The following is a 19063-nucleotide window of genomic DNA, read 5'->3' as shown; positions in this document are numbered from 1 at the left end:
TGATTTTGAAAAAATCCCATTCGAGAACCACAGTACATGGTGTAACCATGGCACAATACCTACATGGTAACTGTGCACCGTCAGGACTAATCGTAACCAATGCACCAAGACTCTTCTTGGACGAGAAGGATTTTTTGAAAGATTGGTCATTGATTGCCTGGCGGTGCACTAGGGACTGGCTTGTCCTCATTATAAAAACGGCCAAATGTGTAGCTGACAAGATTCTAGTTGAGATACAACTACTTGAAGGGAAAATAAAAGCCACCTTAAAAACACCAGCCTTCAAATCTGCACAAGACGATAGCAATAAGAAAAACACTGAATTCAAAGAATCTATTCTTTTCACAAAACTGGAGAAATTTAAAAAAGATATAGCCAAATTCTCTAGTGAAAAAGTGTATCCATACACTAGTGATTCTTATGTAGCTCCGTCATTTAACCAAACTGGGCGTCGAGGAGGCTCTAGCTATGCCACCTCATGTTCTGATGATAACTCCAGTGATTCTGAAACATCCCAATGTGGTAATGGACACCCTTTCAAGGGATGTGGCAATAGAAGAGGACGCAGAGGCAATTTTAATAACTTTGGCCAAAATCAGTTCCAACCCTTTTGGCAACCACGTCCATGGATGTATGGTCCAAACTTTCCCCAAATGGGCCCAGCTTTCTTTCCTCATCAAATGCAACAAGCCCAAGGACAGCATTCTTTTTTAGGGTTTGGCCAGAGGACCAACAGAGGAAGAAGAAGACAGGGACAAGGATCCCAAGTCCGATGGACAACGCCGGTACAACAACCGACAATGGATCTGAGGAGTGGCAAAAAGATCCCTCAGGACGGAGCGGGATTGAGCGGAACGACCGACCAACCAGCCTCATGATCAACTTGAGCTCCTACTCATTGTCTAACGAAGAAGAAAACCTTCTCAACCGTGGATTGGGTTTTGTGGCAACCCACGAAGGTGATCAATTCAACACTCAAGTTGAATTATCCAAACTATTCAGGAAGGTCAGACTTCACTATTTTTTCGCTAAACAGAACTCTGGAGATAATACAGAACCCGTCGTCAACACCGGTCTGAAAAGACCATCGACCTTCAACCCAACGACCATTGGATTACCTACACGAGTCCAAACTTTTGAAGAGGCGGTGGAGACAGATATCAATCTGCTTTTCAATACTAGGAAATCAAGATCTTTTGTCAATCTACCCAACAAAGAAAGATTAGCACTGCAGGCCTTAACAACCAATGAATCCATCACAATAAAGCCTGCAGACAAAGGCGGTGCAATTGTCATCCTAGACACAGAATCTTATAGACAGGAATGCTTAAGGCAACTACAAGATCGGAAGTCATATCTACCTCTAAAGGATGACCCCACAGAGAGACTAAAGACCAAGATAAGTCAACTAGTGGAAGAGGCAACATCAGAAGGATGGATCGCTCCTCAAGAGGGCCAATACCTATGTACCTCCCATCCATCGGTCCCTTATTTCTACTGCCTGCCGAAGGTGCATAAACCACAGAGACCACCACCCGGGAGACCAATCATCTCCGGCATAGGGTCAGTTTTGGAGCCATTATCCACATTTGTTGATTTCTTTCTTAACCCCATTGTTAAAGAGATGCCAACGTACCTCAAAGATACGAAAGACATGTTACGACTACTTCCAAACATAAATTTCGACACCTCTACAGATCTACTCGTCTCATTCGATGTAGAATCTTTATATACATCGATCCCTCAGACAGAGACCCTGGAAGTAGTGGGTAACATACTTCAAGAAAGGGATTTGCAATCGATAACTTCAGCTGCCTTCATCATGGACTTAGCAGAGCTGGCGATGAAAGAAAATTATTTTAAATTTGAAGACACCACCTATCTCCAGATCTCTGGAACTAAGCATGGGCGGAAAATCCGTTTCGCTCGCGGATTTTCGGTAAATTCGCAATCCGCGAGATTCGCGAATCTCCCGCAAAATCCGCAAATCCGCGAGCAGCGGATTTTATGGCTTGCTCGCACTGTTCGCGTGAGTTCGCGGCTTCCCAGTACAACTTCGCGCCCCGCGAATAAGCGCTAAATTGCAGAAATACGATCTTAGCAAAACTGAAACTACTTACCAGGTTCAAAAGTTCAGGCTCATCATTAGTAGCCATTTCCTGTAGTGCTTCCTGAGGGGCCCCTCCAGAGTTCAGTTGCCTACTTGCAACTATTATGTGACCCTGCTCTGAACCTCAGAATAGTTACACATATGCCACAAAGGTCCTGAATTACAGCTAAGGGAGACAAGCAGGAGCCAGGCTGGAAGTTCAAATCCATTAATCAGCCCCTAATTCATTATTGTCAGTTGGGGCAGGGCAGGCGTTGTAACTAATTTTGCAACAATGAAAGCACTTAGCAAGTGCAAAAGATCACTAATCAGGAAGCACTAAGGAAGCAGGTGCCAGCTAAAAAAATATTCTGTGACACATTAATCAGCCCCAAATTAATTCAGGTCACTTGAGGCAGGGAAGGTGTGCTTTGCTTTGCCACAATAATGTACACTGACTGGACAACCAGAGGGTGCTGTGATGAAACAGAGGGTGGCATGGGTGGGCCAGAGGGTGGCATGAGTAGTCAGAGAGTGGCAGTGGTGACAGAGAGTGGCAGTGATGAAGAAGAGTGTCCCAAACAGGCTGGACACGTAGAAACAACAAGTTCGCAAAACTTGCGACCCGACAGGTAAGTTCGCATTTGCGAAATTGTACAAAACCCTCGCTAACTGGCAGAAACCCGTGCGAACACACAAAATCCGCAAAATTCGCGAACGCGAGATTCGCAAAATTCGCCCATGCTTATCTGGAACCAGCATGGGCAGCGTTTTCGCGCCCAGTCTGGCAAATCTATACGTCCATGTGCTAGAACAAACAAAGGTATTGAACCAGGGCAAACCCTACTATGTATCGCTTCTTGTTTGGAAGCGGTACATAGACGACATCTTTGTCGTATGGAGAGGCTCTGAGGCCAGCCTATTGGAATTCCATAACTGGTTAAATAATTGCAATGAATTCCTGAAGTTCACAGTAGAATTCAGTAGAAAAGAACTGCCCTTCTTGGACCTTCTTATATTGGCAACAAATGATGGACTAACAACAGAGCTATATAGGAAGCCTATGGCACGGAATGCGCTCCTCAACTTCGAGAGCTGTCATCCCAGAGCCCTCAGGGAAAATTTGCCCTTCGGGCAGTTTCTCAGGCTCAAGAGGAACTGCTCTACAAAAGAAGCCTTCGAGAAACACTCAGAGACCCTTTCTGAATATCTGCGTGAAAAGAACTACCCCACGAAGATCATCCGCCAATCTAAGAAAAGGGCGTCAAATAACAACAGGGACGCCCTTTTGGACATTGCCACTCCAAAAGAAAAACCTAAAAGGATGACATTTGTGAACACTTTTCACACAAAATCGAACCATGTTCGTAAAATCATAACCAAACACTGGTCTATTTTGAACACAAGTGGAGACACCTTACCTCCTCCCCTATTTGCCTTTAAGAGAGGACCTAATATTAAAGATCAATTGGTCCATACTAGACCGAAAGGCAAATCGTCCAGGCAAGTCGGTACCTTGTGGGATCTACCGCCCGTACAAGGACACCACCCTTGCGGTAATTGCTCGGCATGTCCCCAAACATCTAAATCCAGTGTAGACATCGGAACCATGCGCCCATGGCAACAGCGCAAATTCACCAATTGCAATAGTGAAAATACCATCTACATGATCACCTGTCCGTGCCCTAAAAGATACGTTGGCATGACAACTCGAAAAACCAAAATAAGAATTGGTGAACATAAGAGCACTGTCCGATGCCGCAAACAATCGACACGCCTAACAGCTAATTTCTTGGAAAAGGGACATGGTCCCAATGACTTTACATGGACCATACTTGAACAACCTACCATACCAGACCCCTGTCCAGACATAGGCAAATTTCTGTTTAAAATCGAACAGAAATGGGTCTATAAGCTTAACAGTGACAAGGAGGGTCTCAATGAGCCGATACCCTGGATGTCACTATAACGGGGTCCGTTATTGTCTGAAAACAAAATATTGTTTGAAAGCAAATTCATTAAACAAATGGGTGTAATCTGTTTCCTTGTACCACTCGTGATACATACTCAAGGAGAGGTCCTTTCAACACTAACATCTGAAACCCAAAATGTTCGACTTCCCTCTGCTGATTCAAAAAACTACGTTTCCTAGAACACACTACACCTGTATGACGTTCTCTATTGAAATACCCGCCCTTTTCTCTCGTTCGGTGCCTCCCCAGAATAGCCCAGAGGGACGTTGGGAGACACCGACGGAGAGGTGAGTGTGTGAGAGGTCTTTACTGGCAGCGATGTCGGCCACTTAGACGATTACGCCTTGATACGATCTTGTGGCTTTCTAATCTTTAACGCCTGGGCATGTCAGTGAAAAACGCCCATACCATAGTTACCGGTTCTCTGGTCTATACGTGGTAGGGGATATCATAGTTTGGAGATCAATTCTACATAGTAACTCTCATCTACAAGTCTTTTACCTGCATCTTTAATAAAGACAAGCAGATTTACCAACTCTGTTTAAATATAAGAATCAGCACTTCTTGCCTTGTTTTACTGAATTGGTTGAGTGTCTCTATAATTGTATTTTGCTAACAGAGCGGTGCTCCTTATTTACCTGAGCTGCAGCCAGGTGAGGTGAGGCGCCATCCCCACAAATACTGGGTGAGTGTTATCATGTCCGTTAAATTGTATATACATGATCACAAGAATATCGCTACTTTTGAGTGCATTCTTTGATAAATGTGTTTTTCTCTTTTCTTTTCCTTATCCATATGACTGTCTTAGATTGTGGTGGAGAATCAACACCTGACATTCAAGTGATATTTTTCCCTTTTATTTCTTATCACTAAATTATGCAAGCGGTAGCAACATCGAGGTCCTGACGAATGCATAGGATAATTTCCGCTTATATGCAGAAACATGTCAACCACTTGCTAGTAAATATTATGTTAAATCTACTTTTCACTGTTCACTTGTTTTTAGATTTGGGGGTCTGAGAGAAATCAATAAAACACTTATTCTACTCAGTTCCACCTAATTTTATTTACTACCACTCTTTTTCACTGCACTGCTTTCTTTCAGTTGTAAATATCATTTCAACACCATACCGATACCACCTAGCGAAACGAATAACATCAGTCTCCTCACTCATACAGTCCTCACGTTCCACACAGTGTGACTGTTTACTTGTACTAACTCCTGGGTAAGGAGGACCCAAATGATGTGATAGTGGTGGTACAGAATGGCAACTGATGGGAAAAATTCCTACCCTAGTTGCATGCTGAGTATATGAGTAGTTGAATGGTTTGTACATACGAATAGTATTTAATTCACAATCTAATCTTTAAGTCGTATGGTGGTCAGTCTAGAGCATAAACACTTGGTTGTGACTCCTGGACACCTTTTGTTGTAGTATGTTTAATGTTAGGGGTATGTGTCCAGTTTAGAGTCTTAAAACTAGCCCTTAGACCCTCATTTAAATAGTGTGTGTTCTGTACTGTACAGATTCTCCATAAATTAAAACACCACTTATATTTGTTTTTGCCAACATTATTTGAAGGATGCTCTTTATGCCGGCAAAATAAAATGAAATGATTGTAGGTCTCCTGTGATATGTGCTGAATGTATATAGTGCAAAAAATATTAATAGTCCTATCGAGCTCTTCCTCATAAGAAGGGGCACTCTATAAGATTCATCATTTGACCAGTTATCTTCATTTTGTACATCTAGTTTCTGGGAGTCCTTCTAGTAGACTGTGATGTCAGCATTCACGTGTATGTGGAAAACACTCTGCTTTGCCCGAATATCTCATCTGGCAATGGCATTGACTCATTAATGGCTCCCATTCCCTATTCCAATTTTTGGAGGTGAAGAGACTGCCAGGCTGAGTCCCATCAAGATTGAATTTGGGTTAATTGCAACACACAACAGGTTCAGGAATGTTTTGCAGAGGTGAAAGTGGACAGTCTCAAAGCCCAACATCATTCTAGGATTTAGATCAACTGAAGACAATACTGCCTGGCAACAGCTAATTCCATTCCTCATAATAAAGCCCTCCCAACCTGAAGCAAACTTTAAAAATACCATCTATGCCCATGTAGTTTCTCATCTTGATAGAGACAATGCTGTAGATCCGGCATCCCTAAGACCATCTGACACCCCTAAAGACGGTCCTACATGCACCAGCACATTTCACCAAAGGTGTGCTGTCAGACCCTGTTCACGGGGCAACACGGCTCTGGGCCTCAGCTGTCAGTGCTGGAGTCACTTGCCTCTGATGCCTGGGGGTCTAAAAAGCTGGGAAAAATACAACCTCCTCAGTACTTGACTCTCAGTGGTAGTGATAGCAAGCAGCCACAAGCACAGGCACAGGAAGTGTAGGGATGTTCAAGCTTAGACCGCAACAATCACCCAGCATTGCAATAGCAGACTTTAGAATCCAGTGCTTTAATTTGATTCACAAAAGTTAGCTAGCCCAGGACGCACTATTCTGCCCACTCCCAACATGGCACAAACTTTCTCCTGGTGTGTGGAGCTCCAAAGCCCATCCAGAGTTTTGGCCACCTGGGGGCTATACACCCACGGGAAAACTGGTTAGACCATTTGCCCTTTAACCCCTTCCGTGCTCATGACGGAACGGTTCCGTCATGAGCGTCGGTTGGTCTGTGCTCATGACGGAACCGTTCCATCATGAGTCCATAGGTTCTTTAGAACCTTCAGCACCGCAGCGGAATTCGCGCAGCACTGAAGGGGTTAAAGGTGGCTTCTCCTTTGAAGCTTGCCTTTTGGGCTCAAAACCCCGCGTAGCCATCCCACCAGAAGACGATCATACCTCTCCCTCAGTAGGTCTTTTGTGTTCCTTTCTGAGAGTCATTCACACCTCTCCCCAGAATTTGCAGAAGACTGTCTTGAGGACAACAGTTTGAGTGAAACTATAAACGGTCAATGGAAACTTTAAGCTACAAAGTGGAAACTTTTTAAAGTTTCCATTTGATCAAAAATTACATTGTATTTGACTTGATCAGCAAGTCAGGATTAATGCAATGATTCTTTTTATACTTTGAAGTATCATAGTTGTTAATCCCATTCCGAAGTTAACATTGTTGAGTTGTCAGCGTGTAACTCTGAACTCACCAATGGGGCTATTAACCTTTCCACTTTAAAAATGACAATGCAGGGTTTTTCTATCAGGCCAAGTAAAGTTACTAAAACACATGCCCATCTTTCCGATATAATGTACCATGACTATACAGCTCAGTAGGCCTGTCTCAGGTGCAATTTATGAGTATTAAAAAGGAAGGTATGGGCTTTGCAGTGAATTTAAATGGCAAAGTAGAGTTAGCAGTTTGAAACTGTTCTTCCATCTGGCAATGGCGGTCGGGGTGTTGTGCTTTTGCTTTTTCACACATGTAGTAGCACAATAGGTGCCACAGTCCACAAGGGACAATGTAACTTACAGGCCCTACGTACCCCTGTTGTTATATACCAGGGACTGAAAGGTTAATTTGTGCCAACTGTGGGTGAGTCAATTATATATACTCCTCTTAAGGGTCAAAACACTGACACGGAGGCCTGTTTGACAGGACTCAGTGCACCTTCAGAGTACAGTCCTCACATCTTGTATTCACTCCATTGGAAAAATTGACAGTATGGTGATATTTACCTGTCAGCAAATCTGCTCTGAGTGATATCTCTGTGGCCATTCTAGGCCGGGTGCAAATATGAAAGTTAGTTAAACTTGGTAAACACCCACAAACGTGCAATGTTCTGAGTTAACAACCTTTTCCAGATAGGGTCTCAACACAAAGGAACATTGCAAACGTGTATGCGAGTGTACATCAAGGACTTTCTTCAGGGGGATCAATATTTTTCTTTGGAGAAACAAATGAAAAAAATAAAATAGAAGGGCAAATACCCTTTTGTGTTTCATCTCCACAAGCGCAAATGAACACCACTGATAGACTTCTATATGTGTGAATGCTTACACATTGAGCATTCCATGAAATCTGTGACTATCGAAATACATGTCAATTTTTTCTAAGATCCTTACTAGGCAGACATTTAAACCTAGGGGAGTAAAATTGAGATTTTTATTAATCTGGTGTTTTTGAATATCCAAATAATTGATTTTCGCTATGAAAAACAACACTAACTACAGGAAAAGGAAATAGAGAGAAATAAGGCACCCCTGTAACATGTAGCAATGTGAAAAATGAGCCCCTCGTGGATTTAACTGTATCATAAAAAATGTAGTTAAGAAGGCCCAGTATTAAAATGGGAATGTTCTATTAAAACCTACATGGGCTGGTTAATGTAAGGCAAATTTCTTATTTGCACAAGTTCAAATCCTGAATGTGGAGACACAAATATTTAATTAAGTTCCTGATTGACTGTAAGTGACCTTCAATATACACCTTTATTTTATTCAAGGACATGTTCTAAAAATACATTATAACGAACAATATTCCTCACCTTTCAATGAATGAAGTTGCTTCCTTCACCATAAGCAAAGCTGATCTGTCCAGATTTACCGGTTGTTCAGTGACCTCATGGTTCCTCATCACCAGGCAGTTCCAGTATCGGATGAATCCATAAGAGGAGTACCAGGCGGCGAAGAAGAGGAGTCCACAAAATGCCAAGCAGATGATCAATTTCCAGGGAACAGGGATCAGACCAATAAGCTTTCCAACTGCAAGAGTGAGGAGAGCGAGGAAAACTAACTGCGTGTAGTAAGCCAGGGCAGATCGGATGAGTATGCCTTGCTCAATAGGCTTTCCTACTTGGCAGTCATTGGCAAGGCTGAAAGGCATGCCGTAGTAATAATCAAAACCATGGCTCAAAGGATGATGACAATGGTCATTGCGAGACTGACAGTTCACACCAAGGTGCCACTTCCCTGAAATAAATAAATAAATAAGTAAATAAATAAATAAATAAATAACCAGCTATTTGGTTAGGATGGCCATAAAGGTAAACTCTAACCTAGAGTTTTTGCACATTATGTACCAAAAATACAACTAATAAACATTTTCACATGTTCTAAATTATTTTGATACAAATTTGGTAGCTCTAAAACATACTAATAAAATTACATGTGTGCACGAATGTGTTTTGGTTTTGCTAAAAACGTTTTAGGTGTTTGTTTAAATTTGTAGCATGCTGTTCAAGTGGTCAAATGTTACTGGCCCGGGAGGTCACATTTTAAGTGTGCATAAGAACTACAGACCTCAATATGTATGCTCCGATTCAGCAAAAAAAAGTCTGCATAGTCTAAAATGAAAGGACAGCACTGACCAAAGGTTGCAAATTATTTCTAACATACACCTAAAAAGTCCTGAAATATATTGTCCCAGTAGTTAACTACCATTTAACCAGCGTGTGTGTGCTTCAAAAGTTTGAATATATTGTACGGTATCAAAAGCAAAAAAGTATATGTCACCTAAATAAACAACATATTTAAGCACCCTGAGAAAATAAGATTTGTATATATGTATCGTTTGAGGCATGGCTTTTATGGGAATGGACACGTCGCACACAGGGCCAGACTAAGAATCAAAATCAGTCTTGGCAAAAGTTGTCAGACCAGCTCTCATAGTGCCTAGAAGGAGTCAGACCGCTGTATGTGGGGGATTTCTGAAACAAATTGCAAATATGTTACACTTCATAACATGTTTTTATTATGGAACCTTCTATAATTCAATGCATGGCTAGAGATTTCAGACAGGGTTTTATGCCCCAATGAATTACTGATTAGCTGGATGTGTAAGGTGTGAATGAATCATTTAATTCAAGAATGGGTGACAATGAATAAAGACTTTTTGCTACGTGGAGCGCTGACCAAGGGTGAGTGTTCTGGTTTTCATTTTAGCTGCTGCATTAAAACACCAAGCTCCCCCTGCCCCCCATACACTACCACCTCCAATCCTTGTGAAATAATTATTACCTGAATGTATTTAACACGGTGCACTGATTTAGCGCCTCAAAGAATTAAATACAAATCATTAAACTTTCATCCAAATCGGAAGAGAGAAAGAGATAACAATGTAGTGGCTACATTGCTCAAAATGAAAGCAGGAAACCTTGCATCAATCCCGGCTTCTACTCGACCTTATTGTATGATCTTAGGCAATTACTTTTTTCACAGTGCCTCTTTTTCCTTCATCTCATGAGGGAACCTTGGAAAACATCAATTTGGGGGATTTGCTGCAAAAAAGCGAAAGATTATGACTTTGCTCCATCTATAGTAACTCTCTAGGCCATGTATAGGGGACAAGGGAGAACTTACTTTCCTCTTGGTTCAGTGACAGCATCTTAGTAAGGAGAGTGGTGAGGACATGGATGTTTCTTAGTTCATGTTTAGAATTTATCTATTCTAACCATTTCCACTCAGTGCAGTTAATTGTATTATACTAATCTGAAATGCGTTGCAATGGTTGCATTATAAAGAAATACACTGTCTTGAACTTTGAAAAGTACTCATCGTATATGTACTGGTCTCTCCGAGGCAAGCTACAGCAGACCCTTCCCTTCCCAGGTCAGCACTCCTATTGGCAATTCTGAGGGAATCGGGAACTCCCCAAATGCAAAAAAAAATGGTTTTGAAGCTAGAGTTCCCTCATCATACACAAAGCACCAAAGCGCTGCAGGTAGGAAACAAAGCAGTCCTAGCCCCAACAAATAGTAAAGCCAACATCCACCATCCTATGCCACCAGGAAAACGTCCAGTGTTCATTAGGACCAATCCAGGCCTGGTTACACAGAAACCAGGCCTCATTGTATGCCAACATGAAATGCACTAGTTCTTTTGAGTGAGTAAGTATGAGGCTTAGGGCTTTAAAACCAATATTCCAAACAGTGATTTTAGCTAACAAGAATGTGAGTTTATCATTCATATTATATTTCGCAGCAGATTGACATTAGTCAGACCAGCAAAAAAAACACAGAAACACAGCAGAGGGGAATCTTCCACTCTGCTAGTAAGAGGCCTAAACGTAATGATTAACACTGCAATGCCATCCAGCTTCGCACAGGCCTTATTGAGAGTTTGGTGGATGCAGTACTCCATCACAAATATGGCAGATGTCCTGTACATGGTATTACAAGTGTAATATAGCCTATGGCATTTGCAACATAGTGGATAGGATCTCTCCCATGTGTTGACAGAGTATTACATCTGCCAAACTCTAAATAAGGCCCAGAATTTGAAAGAAAGAGGGAGCAGGATTGACTACAATTACTTGACCTCCATATGTGCTTCTGACAGAGGTACTATTTGTGATGGAGCAAGGATTCGCACGTAAAGCGACTTGCTCACATTCATGAACCTCGCCCAACGTATAATCATATTAATCCTACTGTCCGTCTTATATTTAGCATTTTCCCCAACACGCGGGCGTTCCCGAGAGGCTTGCCTGTGTGTCTTTTCATCCTCACAATGCTTGCACTAAAGAAATGGCTGCTTTGCAGAAATCCAGTCTGCGCATGCGTCGGTCATACCCATGTGATGTGACGCACTCGCATTTTGGAGGGATTGTATTGCTCATGCGCACTGATGCTAAAAATGGCCGCTTGTCTCACCATGCTCTCTGCTTGCTACCGCTGCTTTAGCCTATCTGTCTTTTCGCACTAAACTTTAATGCTATAGATGTTATAAAGTAAGGGGTGTGTAAAATTTTATCATGGTATACAGTGTGATCATTTTTATGTGTGATTCTAATTTGTTCTCGCTTACTTTTCATGTATCGCGTCTCTGGGGGCTGGGACATACATGAGCTACGCCATGTTGAGGCTCCTCTGAGTATTGCCATGTGACCTGGGAGAAACTCTACTGCGCAGAAGCTGAAACAAGCCAGCTGGCTCCTGAAGCCCGATGCGCCTGAGAACCCAGCACAAGACGATGAAATTCCACCTTGAACCTCAGAGACATTGTTGCTATACCCTGTACACTCGTATTTTCTACTGTATTCCTATGGATGGGAACGTGAACCCAAGGGGCGGATAAGCAAAATTTCAATATTTATGATGGGAACGTTGAATTCTAGGAGGTGACAATGACCAAGTCCCCTCTCCTGACCAATCATAATGTGAGAAACTGTCACTTGCAACATTGGTGGGTGGTCTAAGGGTCCCCAAACAGTATAATTGCCCTAGTGTAGCTTAGGAAAATTGTCAGACTTGTCCGAGTAGCAGACCTGTCACTGACCCTACGAACTCTATAGGTGCTCAATCTAGAGTGCTGCGGAGCACTCTGTCCAATCTTTTCACAAACTCCTAGGGGTGGAAATAGTCTTAAGTGCTGGCGAAGCACTTTGCTGGGGAAATTCGAAAACCCAATCGGGGTTACTGGCGGATTACTTGCAGAGAGGGGTAACGCAGGCGTTGCATCTGAAGCTGTGGGTGTTGGTCGTACCTTGGTGAGCCCAGTCCTGACCCAAAACCTGAGGGGTATCCTGTCCTGACTGTCCGTGAGCTGTACCTGCTCGCATTCTGGTATTCCTTTCTTGAGGGTCTTTGTCCCCGTCCTTCCAAACTGACCCGTGGCCAGGGTTAGTCCTCATTCCTAAATTAGGTAAATATTACTCTGTGGGTTTGCGTCTTTTTCTCTCTTTCTCTTCTTTTCTTAATAAAGCTCTCTTGCCTGTGATATTGCCCTATCACCTTAAATGCAAATTGTATGCAATTGTTTATTAGAATTGTTCCACTTCTCTCCCCACCTGTAGGAGATTATCAAACAGTCATATTTTACTAGTGTGTTCCAGTTTTTCCCTTTTCCTTTAGCATGGTTGCAGTGAACTTAGTAAGAATAGCATAAGTAGCTTAGTCCAAATATACATTCTAGGGCCTGTGCATGTCCCTCGCCTTAGTTTAAACTTGTGTTGAATAGCGTGTTCTCTAAATGCTCATATCCTATAGTGTTCCCAAATATTCTACTGGTACTTGCCCTAATCTATAGCTATATTGTGGCTTTGGTTTTACTGATAGATGTGTTACTGTGCATTTGGCTTGTTATTTTTATATATCCATTCTAAAATCTTTTTATAAAGCCTTGAAAACTCATCAAGTGTCTGTGGTCATTTTACAGTATATAAAGTGGACAAATGTATTTTGGTTTATGAAGTATATTCTTTCCTAGGAAACCTGTCACCTGTCCACTGCTAGCTCCTGATCCGTCGGGAGTAATGTGCCTGTGGTAAGTCAGGTACATGAGTAGTAAGTGGTGTAAGAGTCACCCCCCGAATTACTCATAGTGGCGTGCAAGAAATCACCCGGTTCACGCAAACTCAGTCCTCGTTTTACTCACGTCGGGGCCCAGTGCGTGGGGAAAATTGGTAAACTTGTGACCCGGGTGACCTGCGCGCTCTATCAGTAATTTTCGGGTAGCAGTAGTATGGTTAGGACTAGTTAAGATAGGTAGACAGGATAGTTGATAAACAAACCGTGAAAATAAAATGTGCTGCTGATTTTCTACTATATTGGTTCAAATATTTTGCAATGTTTTAAGGATTTATATGTAAATGTATATGATTTTTGCATTGCTGCTATAAGTGTTATATGTCATATTAACAAAGAACTGTTTGTAAACGTTCAGTGTAGTCCGAATCCCCAGGGACGTATATAGCTAACGGTGAGTAGAATCCGGTTAGCTGGAAAGGTCACTTGTTTCGAGTCATTAGTGTAGGTTTAGGAATACCTGGAAGCACTAATTAGGATCTTTTTGCATCTGTATAACTGGTAGCCACGAGTCCTTTGTATAAAACTTCCCTTGAGATATCACCTAGAAAGGGTCACATGTGGAAGGAGTAATAGGGTCTCTGAGGCTTGACTGGTAAGTAAAATAGTCCGCTGGTGAAATCCTGGCTCAGTACATATCCCAGACAGAAGTGGATGAGTCAGAAGAATAACGGGTTCTATATTACTAGTGTGAGAGGCTAGGCAAAGAAGTCTATCCGGAGTGAATGAAAAGTAGACAGAAGTGGTTTACTTGTAGTGAGAGGAAATTTTTCTTTCTATTTAGAACACTCAGACACAGTGGCAGACGTTGTGTGTTAGTAACTAAGTTTTGCACTCGCACTTTAGGAAAAGTTAAAAGTTTCCGTTACCTTGTGAAGGAGGGAGTCGGGCGAAAAGCTGCTCTGACGTCACTCCGTGCCGCGCTGGTATTGGTCAGAACAGCGGGTGTGTAGTGAAGCCGAATTTGTAAGGGAGGGGTGAGTGCCAGAGCGTGAGACTTGGTCTCGCAAAAGGCCACGCACCCATTGGATAAGGATTTTTGTATTCACAGTGTTGATTGGTCTCTACAAAATAAGCGTCGCGCTAGCATTGGAAGTACCAAAGTAAACAAAATTAATCAAGCCGAGTTAGAAGCGAGCCTGGAAAGGCATATGTGGTATCCTGAGTTCTTACCTAATCCTCAAAACTCAGGCTTCTATAAGGAACAGATTATACGAGGTAGACCGCACATGATGTATGGAATAAAGAGAAAAATGTCATTTTCCGACAAGGTAAAGAATTTCTTCAAAACAGATAAGCCCATTAGAACGAGGGAGGGTGTGATCATTCCTCCACCGAATACTCCTGCTTCCTTTATGATGTTTGAAAAGGGGTATCATACCTGTGTGTGGCTAGAGAATTGGGCAAAGTATACTGCAGATGACGGAGTCCTAGCATTTCCTATTGATGGTACATTTAATGGTAGGATCCTGTTTAACTTGAGGACCCGCATGAATGAATTACATCCCAGACCCAGATTAACCCAGTACGAAGCCTTAGAAGAATGGGAAATTGAGGCTTTGAAGAGAGATAGACCCCGGATGGACAAGGGAGTGAGCAAGTGGTATCCGAGGGTCCATAGAGAGACCAAAGAGCAGAAAATGAAACATTGGAGACAAAGCATGATGGTGGAGGGGTTGTTTCCAATGATGGGGGTATTAGAACAAGGGAAAGGAAAAAGTAAAGAAAAAACCCATCACTCAATGCCCGTAGGGGACTCAGAAGATGAGCACCTAGAAGATTTATTGATGAAAAACCCCCCTCCCTATGTAGCCGAATCAGAGCCTTTAAGTTCACCAAACCCGTTTGCCAAATATCCCAGATGTCGGAGGGATAGCGAGACAGATGGAACAGGTACAGACAGTAAAACCAGTGAAGGGAATGGGTTTTGCAGACCTAAATCCACGGTCCCGAATTATCAGCCATTTGGAGAAGACCCACCTCGATTGGTTACTCCAACTGCCCCAAGTATTTACCCTCCCTTGGTACCCCAAGTATTGCATGACAATTCCGCAGGAAAGGTTTTACGAGAACAAGAAAAGGAAGCCCTGGCTAGGCAGCGAGACGATTTAGTCCGGACCATAGCCCAGATACATCCCCATCCAGATTCCCTGACTATCCCAGTAACCATTGGGCCCGCTATTCCTCTTTATAGGGATAACCTGGCTAGTCCTCGTCCTCCTGTTATCTCCCCAATAATGCCTACTCCTAGCATCCCACCCTGAGAAAGGAAGTATTCATAGATGACGATCAAGAGAGTGAATGTGAATCAGTGGTTCTGATGGATTTGCCCATTAGAGAACCTAGGACTAGCATGTCGGGGGCAAGAAGTCAGAGTAGGCCAAAAGAGGTTTTGATTGAAGGTACATCTGGGGTTAGGAGTGCCACTGTAGTATCTCCAGAAGAATTAGACAGATGGACCAAAGAGTTGGAGAAAGAGACCACTCCCCAATCCAGACCGTTAGAGATCTATAAACTAAGGATAGAAATAGAAGAAATGATGGCTGGAAATGTAGGATTAGACCGCTTAAACTCTTTCAGTGAAGAAGAATTACTGTTCATCAGTAAAAACCTTACCCGGAACACTAGATTGCTCCATGAAAGATTAATGGACACAGCCACAGAAATGGGAATCGATGTCAGCCGCTCTAAAATGCTTCAGAAACCCTACAGAGTAGATTTTTCGGACAAAGACTTAGAGAGCTTGAATGTGGTAGGAAAACAGATCCAGATTAAGGAATTGTTGAAACTCTTGCAGAAATGGGGAGATGTAGGGAAATGGAGAATCCGGTGGGCAAAGAAAAAGGAAGACAGCAGAGGGAAATCCCAAGCTTCAGAATATGTACTAAAAGAAGTAACTCCAGCAGAAAAATTGTGTCCCATGAGAGAAGTCCCGGGGGGAAAATATGTCCATGTCCCTTGGTCCCGACAGGATATTGTGTCATTTACAAATGACTTCCCGAAATTGCGGGAAAAGCCCGTTGATTGGTACAGACAGGTCGAACGCTTCATAAAGGTTCAGAAATGTCTTCTGAAAGACCTGGATGGGTTTTTCGACATTGTGGTGCCTGTAGATCTGTGGACCGAGTGTAAAATAGAAATTGATTGGCCCAGTGAAGAATATGCAAGAGACGAGAAAACAGGAGCTCCCTCACCTGAAGTAATGAGGAAGTATGATCAGGTCATACAGTACCTCAAGAAAAAGGTGCCTGCAAAGGAGACAGATTGGACCAGAATAGATAGAACCACCCAAGAACGCGATGAAACTGTCCATTCCTTTTATGAAAGGTTACTGCAAGTATTCAAGACTTACAGTGGTATCGATAATGTGGACATGAAAGACATGACCCATTTCAGTTACAGATTCGTGCTAGGATTAAGGCCTGAAATATCACAATGGATTCGAGATAATAAAATAAGTTGGCAGGGAAAGCCCATAGATGATGTTCTGAAATACGCAAAATACTGCGAAGATGAAATCGAGAATAAAAAGAAAGCCCTCAAGGAGAAGGTTATGTGGGCCCAGGTAAAATTGGCTGAACAGCAAGAGAAACAGTTAAGTAAATTGAATTCCAATACTAATGCTCAAAATGCCACTGCTGGGGGAGGAGGGAAGCCCCGAGCAAAGATGAGTCGGGAAGAGGCTATGAAGAAGTTCCCCTGCCACGGGTGCAGCCAGTTAGGGCATTGGAGAGACGAGTGTCCACACCTGCAGGCCGGTAATGCCCCTATAAATGGTTTAAATCCACAGGTGCAGAAAGAGGGGACAAGAAAGAACCAGCAACAGGTAAAGCTACCTCCAGTACCTCGCGCTCCTAGACAGAATTATAAGAATCAGGGTCAGCAGAATGAAAGGGCGGAGATATGGGAAGGAGAGAATGGAAGCAATGCAGCAATTCCACAGTACCTGTTAAATGATTCTTTTCTCTGTGATGAACAAGATTGACGGGGCCTGAGGGGGGAGGACAAGGAGTGCGTACTTGGCGCCTCCTTACCGGTAGACCAGACTGGACCATACATTGAAGGAAAGGTTGAAGGAAAAGACGTCACCTTTCTGTTGGACACTGGTGCTACCCGGTCCACTGTGAGAACAGTGGATGTTCCTAACCTACCGCTCTCGGGAGAAGCAATCCAAGTAGTGGGTGTCTCCAATCAAATAATAAGTACTCCAGTAACTGAGCCTATGGAAATCTCCATAGGAAATTTTAAAGAAATGCACAGATTTGTGGTCTGTGATTCCAGTCCTGTGAACTTGTTAGGACGCGATTTGTTGTGCAAAATGAACTGCACCATCTTTTGCTCACCAAAAGGTGTCGAAATTCAGACCCCCGATGAAGATGGTTTGTACAAATTGATGTTAGTAAGACCTGACGCTGACATTAAAACCTTGACGATTGAAGACTTGCCTGAAGAACTTCAGTTAAGGGTGGTACCAGAAGTGTGGGATTTCACGGGAAAAGATGTAGGCTTAATGGCAAACGTGGACCCAGTTAAAATAGCAATAAAAACAAATGCAGTATATCCCAAAACAAGACAGTACAAAATGAGTGCAGAAGTAAAGGCAGGAGTCGCAATTGAAATTACCCGACTGCTCGAAGCAGAAATCATAGAAGAAGTAATGAGCAGTCCCTGCAATTCGCCTATCATTGGGATTAAAAAGCCTAGTGGGAAATACCGAGTAGTGCAGGACCTGCGCAAGGTAAACCAAATTGTTGTACCTTGCTGTCCCATCGTGCCCAACCCTGCAGTAATCTTATATCAGATTCCTTGGAATGCGGAATGGTTCACTGTCATTGACCTGTGCCATGCATTCTTTTCCATCCCATTGCATCCAAAAAGCAAGTTCCTTTTTAGTTTTGAATTTGACAGCCATATCTATGTCTGGAATCGTGTCCCTCAGGGGTACACTGAAAGTCCTTCGATTTTCAACCAGATCCTAAAGAAATGTCTTGAGTCCCTAATACTGCCCGGAGAGTCCGTCTTGGTACAGTACATAGATGACCTTTTAGTGGCATCAAAAACTCAAAATGACTGTGTCACTGACACCATCGCCTTGCTGAATCACCTAGGAAAGGGAGGACATAAAGTATCCCCTGACAAATTACAGTTCTGTAAAAACTCAGTAAAATATCTGGGGCACCAGATAGAAAAAGGGATCCGAAAGGTCACCACAGAAATGATCAAGATAATTAAAGCAATGGACCTACCCCGAACTCAGAAAGAGGTGAGGATGTTTCTAGGAGTTGTGGGGTACTGCAGGCAGTGGATTGTGGGATTCGCAAATCTGGCCAAACCTTTGATAAAAATGACCAAGAAAGGAGTGGAAGACCCAGTCAGTTGGGACAGTGAAAGCATGTCCGCTTGGGTAACATTGCGAAATTGTCTAGGTACCGCTCCTGCATTAGGTATGCCCGACTATTCCAAGCGTTTTGAACTATTCTGTGACACCAGAGAAAATTGTGCGCTCTCAGTCCTGACCCAGGAGCATGGGCTGGTCAGGCGTCCCATAGCCTACTTCTCAGCCACTCTAGATCCGGTGGCTGCTGGATTGCCCGGATGTCTGAAAGCAGTAGCTGCTACCTGTGTCAGTCTGGAACAGAGTGAGAATATTGTTATGGGACATCCTGTCACTGTATATGTTCCACATTCTGTTGTAATTTTACTGACAAGAACCAAGACCCAGTATCTCACACCTAGTCGGCTGACTA

The 19063-nt window shown here is 42.9% G+C and overlaps 1 protein-coding gene across 2 annotated transcripts in view; it reads right to left on the bottom strand.

Annotated features, from left to right (window-relative positions):
- The window catches only part of LOC147698103 (arylsulfatase D-like), a 548762-nt gene that overhangs the window by 260688 nt on the left and 269011 nt on the right, over positions 1-19063 (bottom strand). For both annotated transcript variants that reach the window (XM_086934777.1, XM_086934778.1), the window contains one exon: positions 8559-8982. In XM_086934777.1, the coding sequence (XP_086790903.1) occupies positions 8559-8982 (424 nt within the window). The remainder of the gene's footprint in view (positions 1-8558; positions 8983-19063) is intronic.

Source organism: Lissotriton vulgaris, chromosome 8 (genome assembly GCF_964263255.1).
Source record: "Lissotriton vulgaris chromosome 8, aLisVul1.2, whole genome shotgun sequence".
In the NCBI taxonomy this organism is placed as follows: Eukaryota; Metazoa; Chordata; class Amphibia; order Caudata; family Salamandridae; genus Lissotriton; species Lissotriton vulgaris.
The sequence above is the reverse complement of the archived record's forward strand: the minus strand, read 5'-3'. Positions and strand labels throughout refer to the sequence as shown.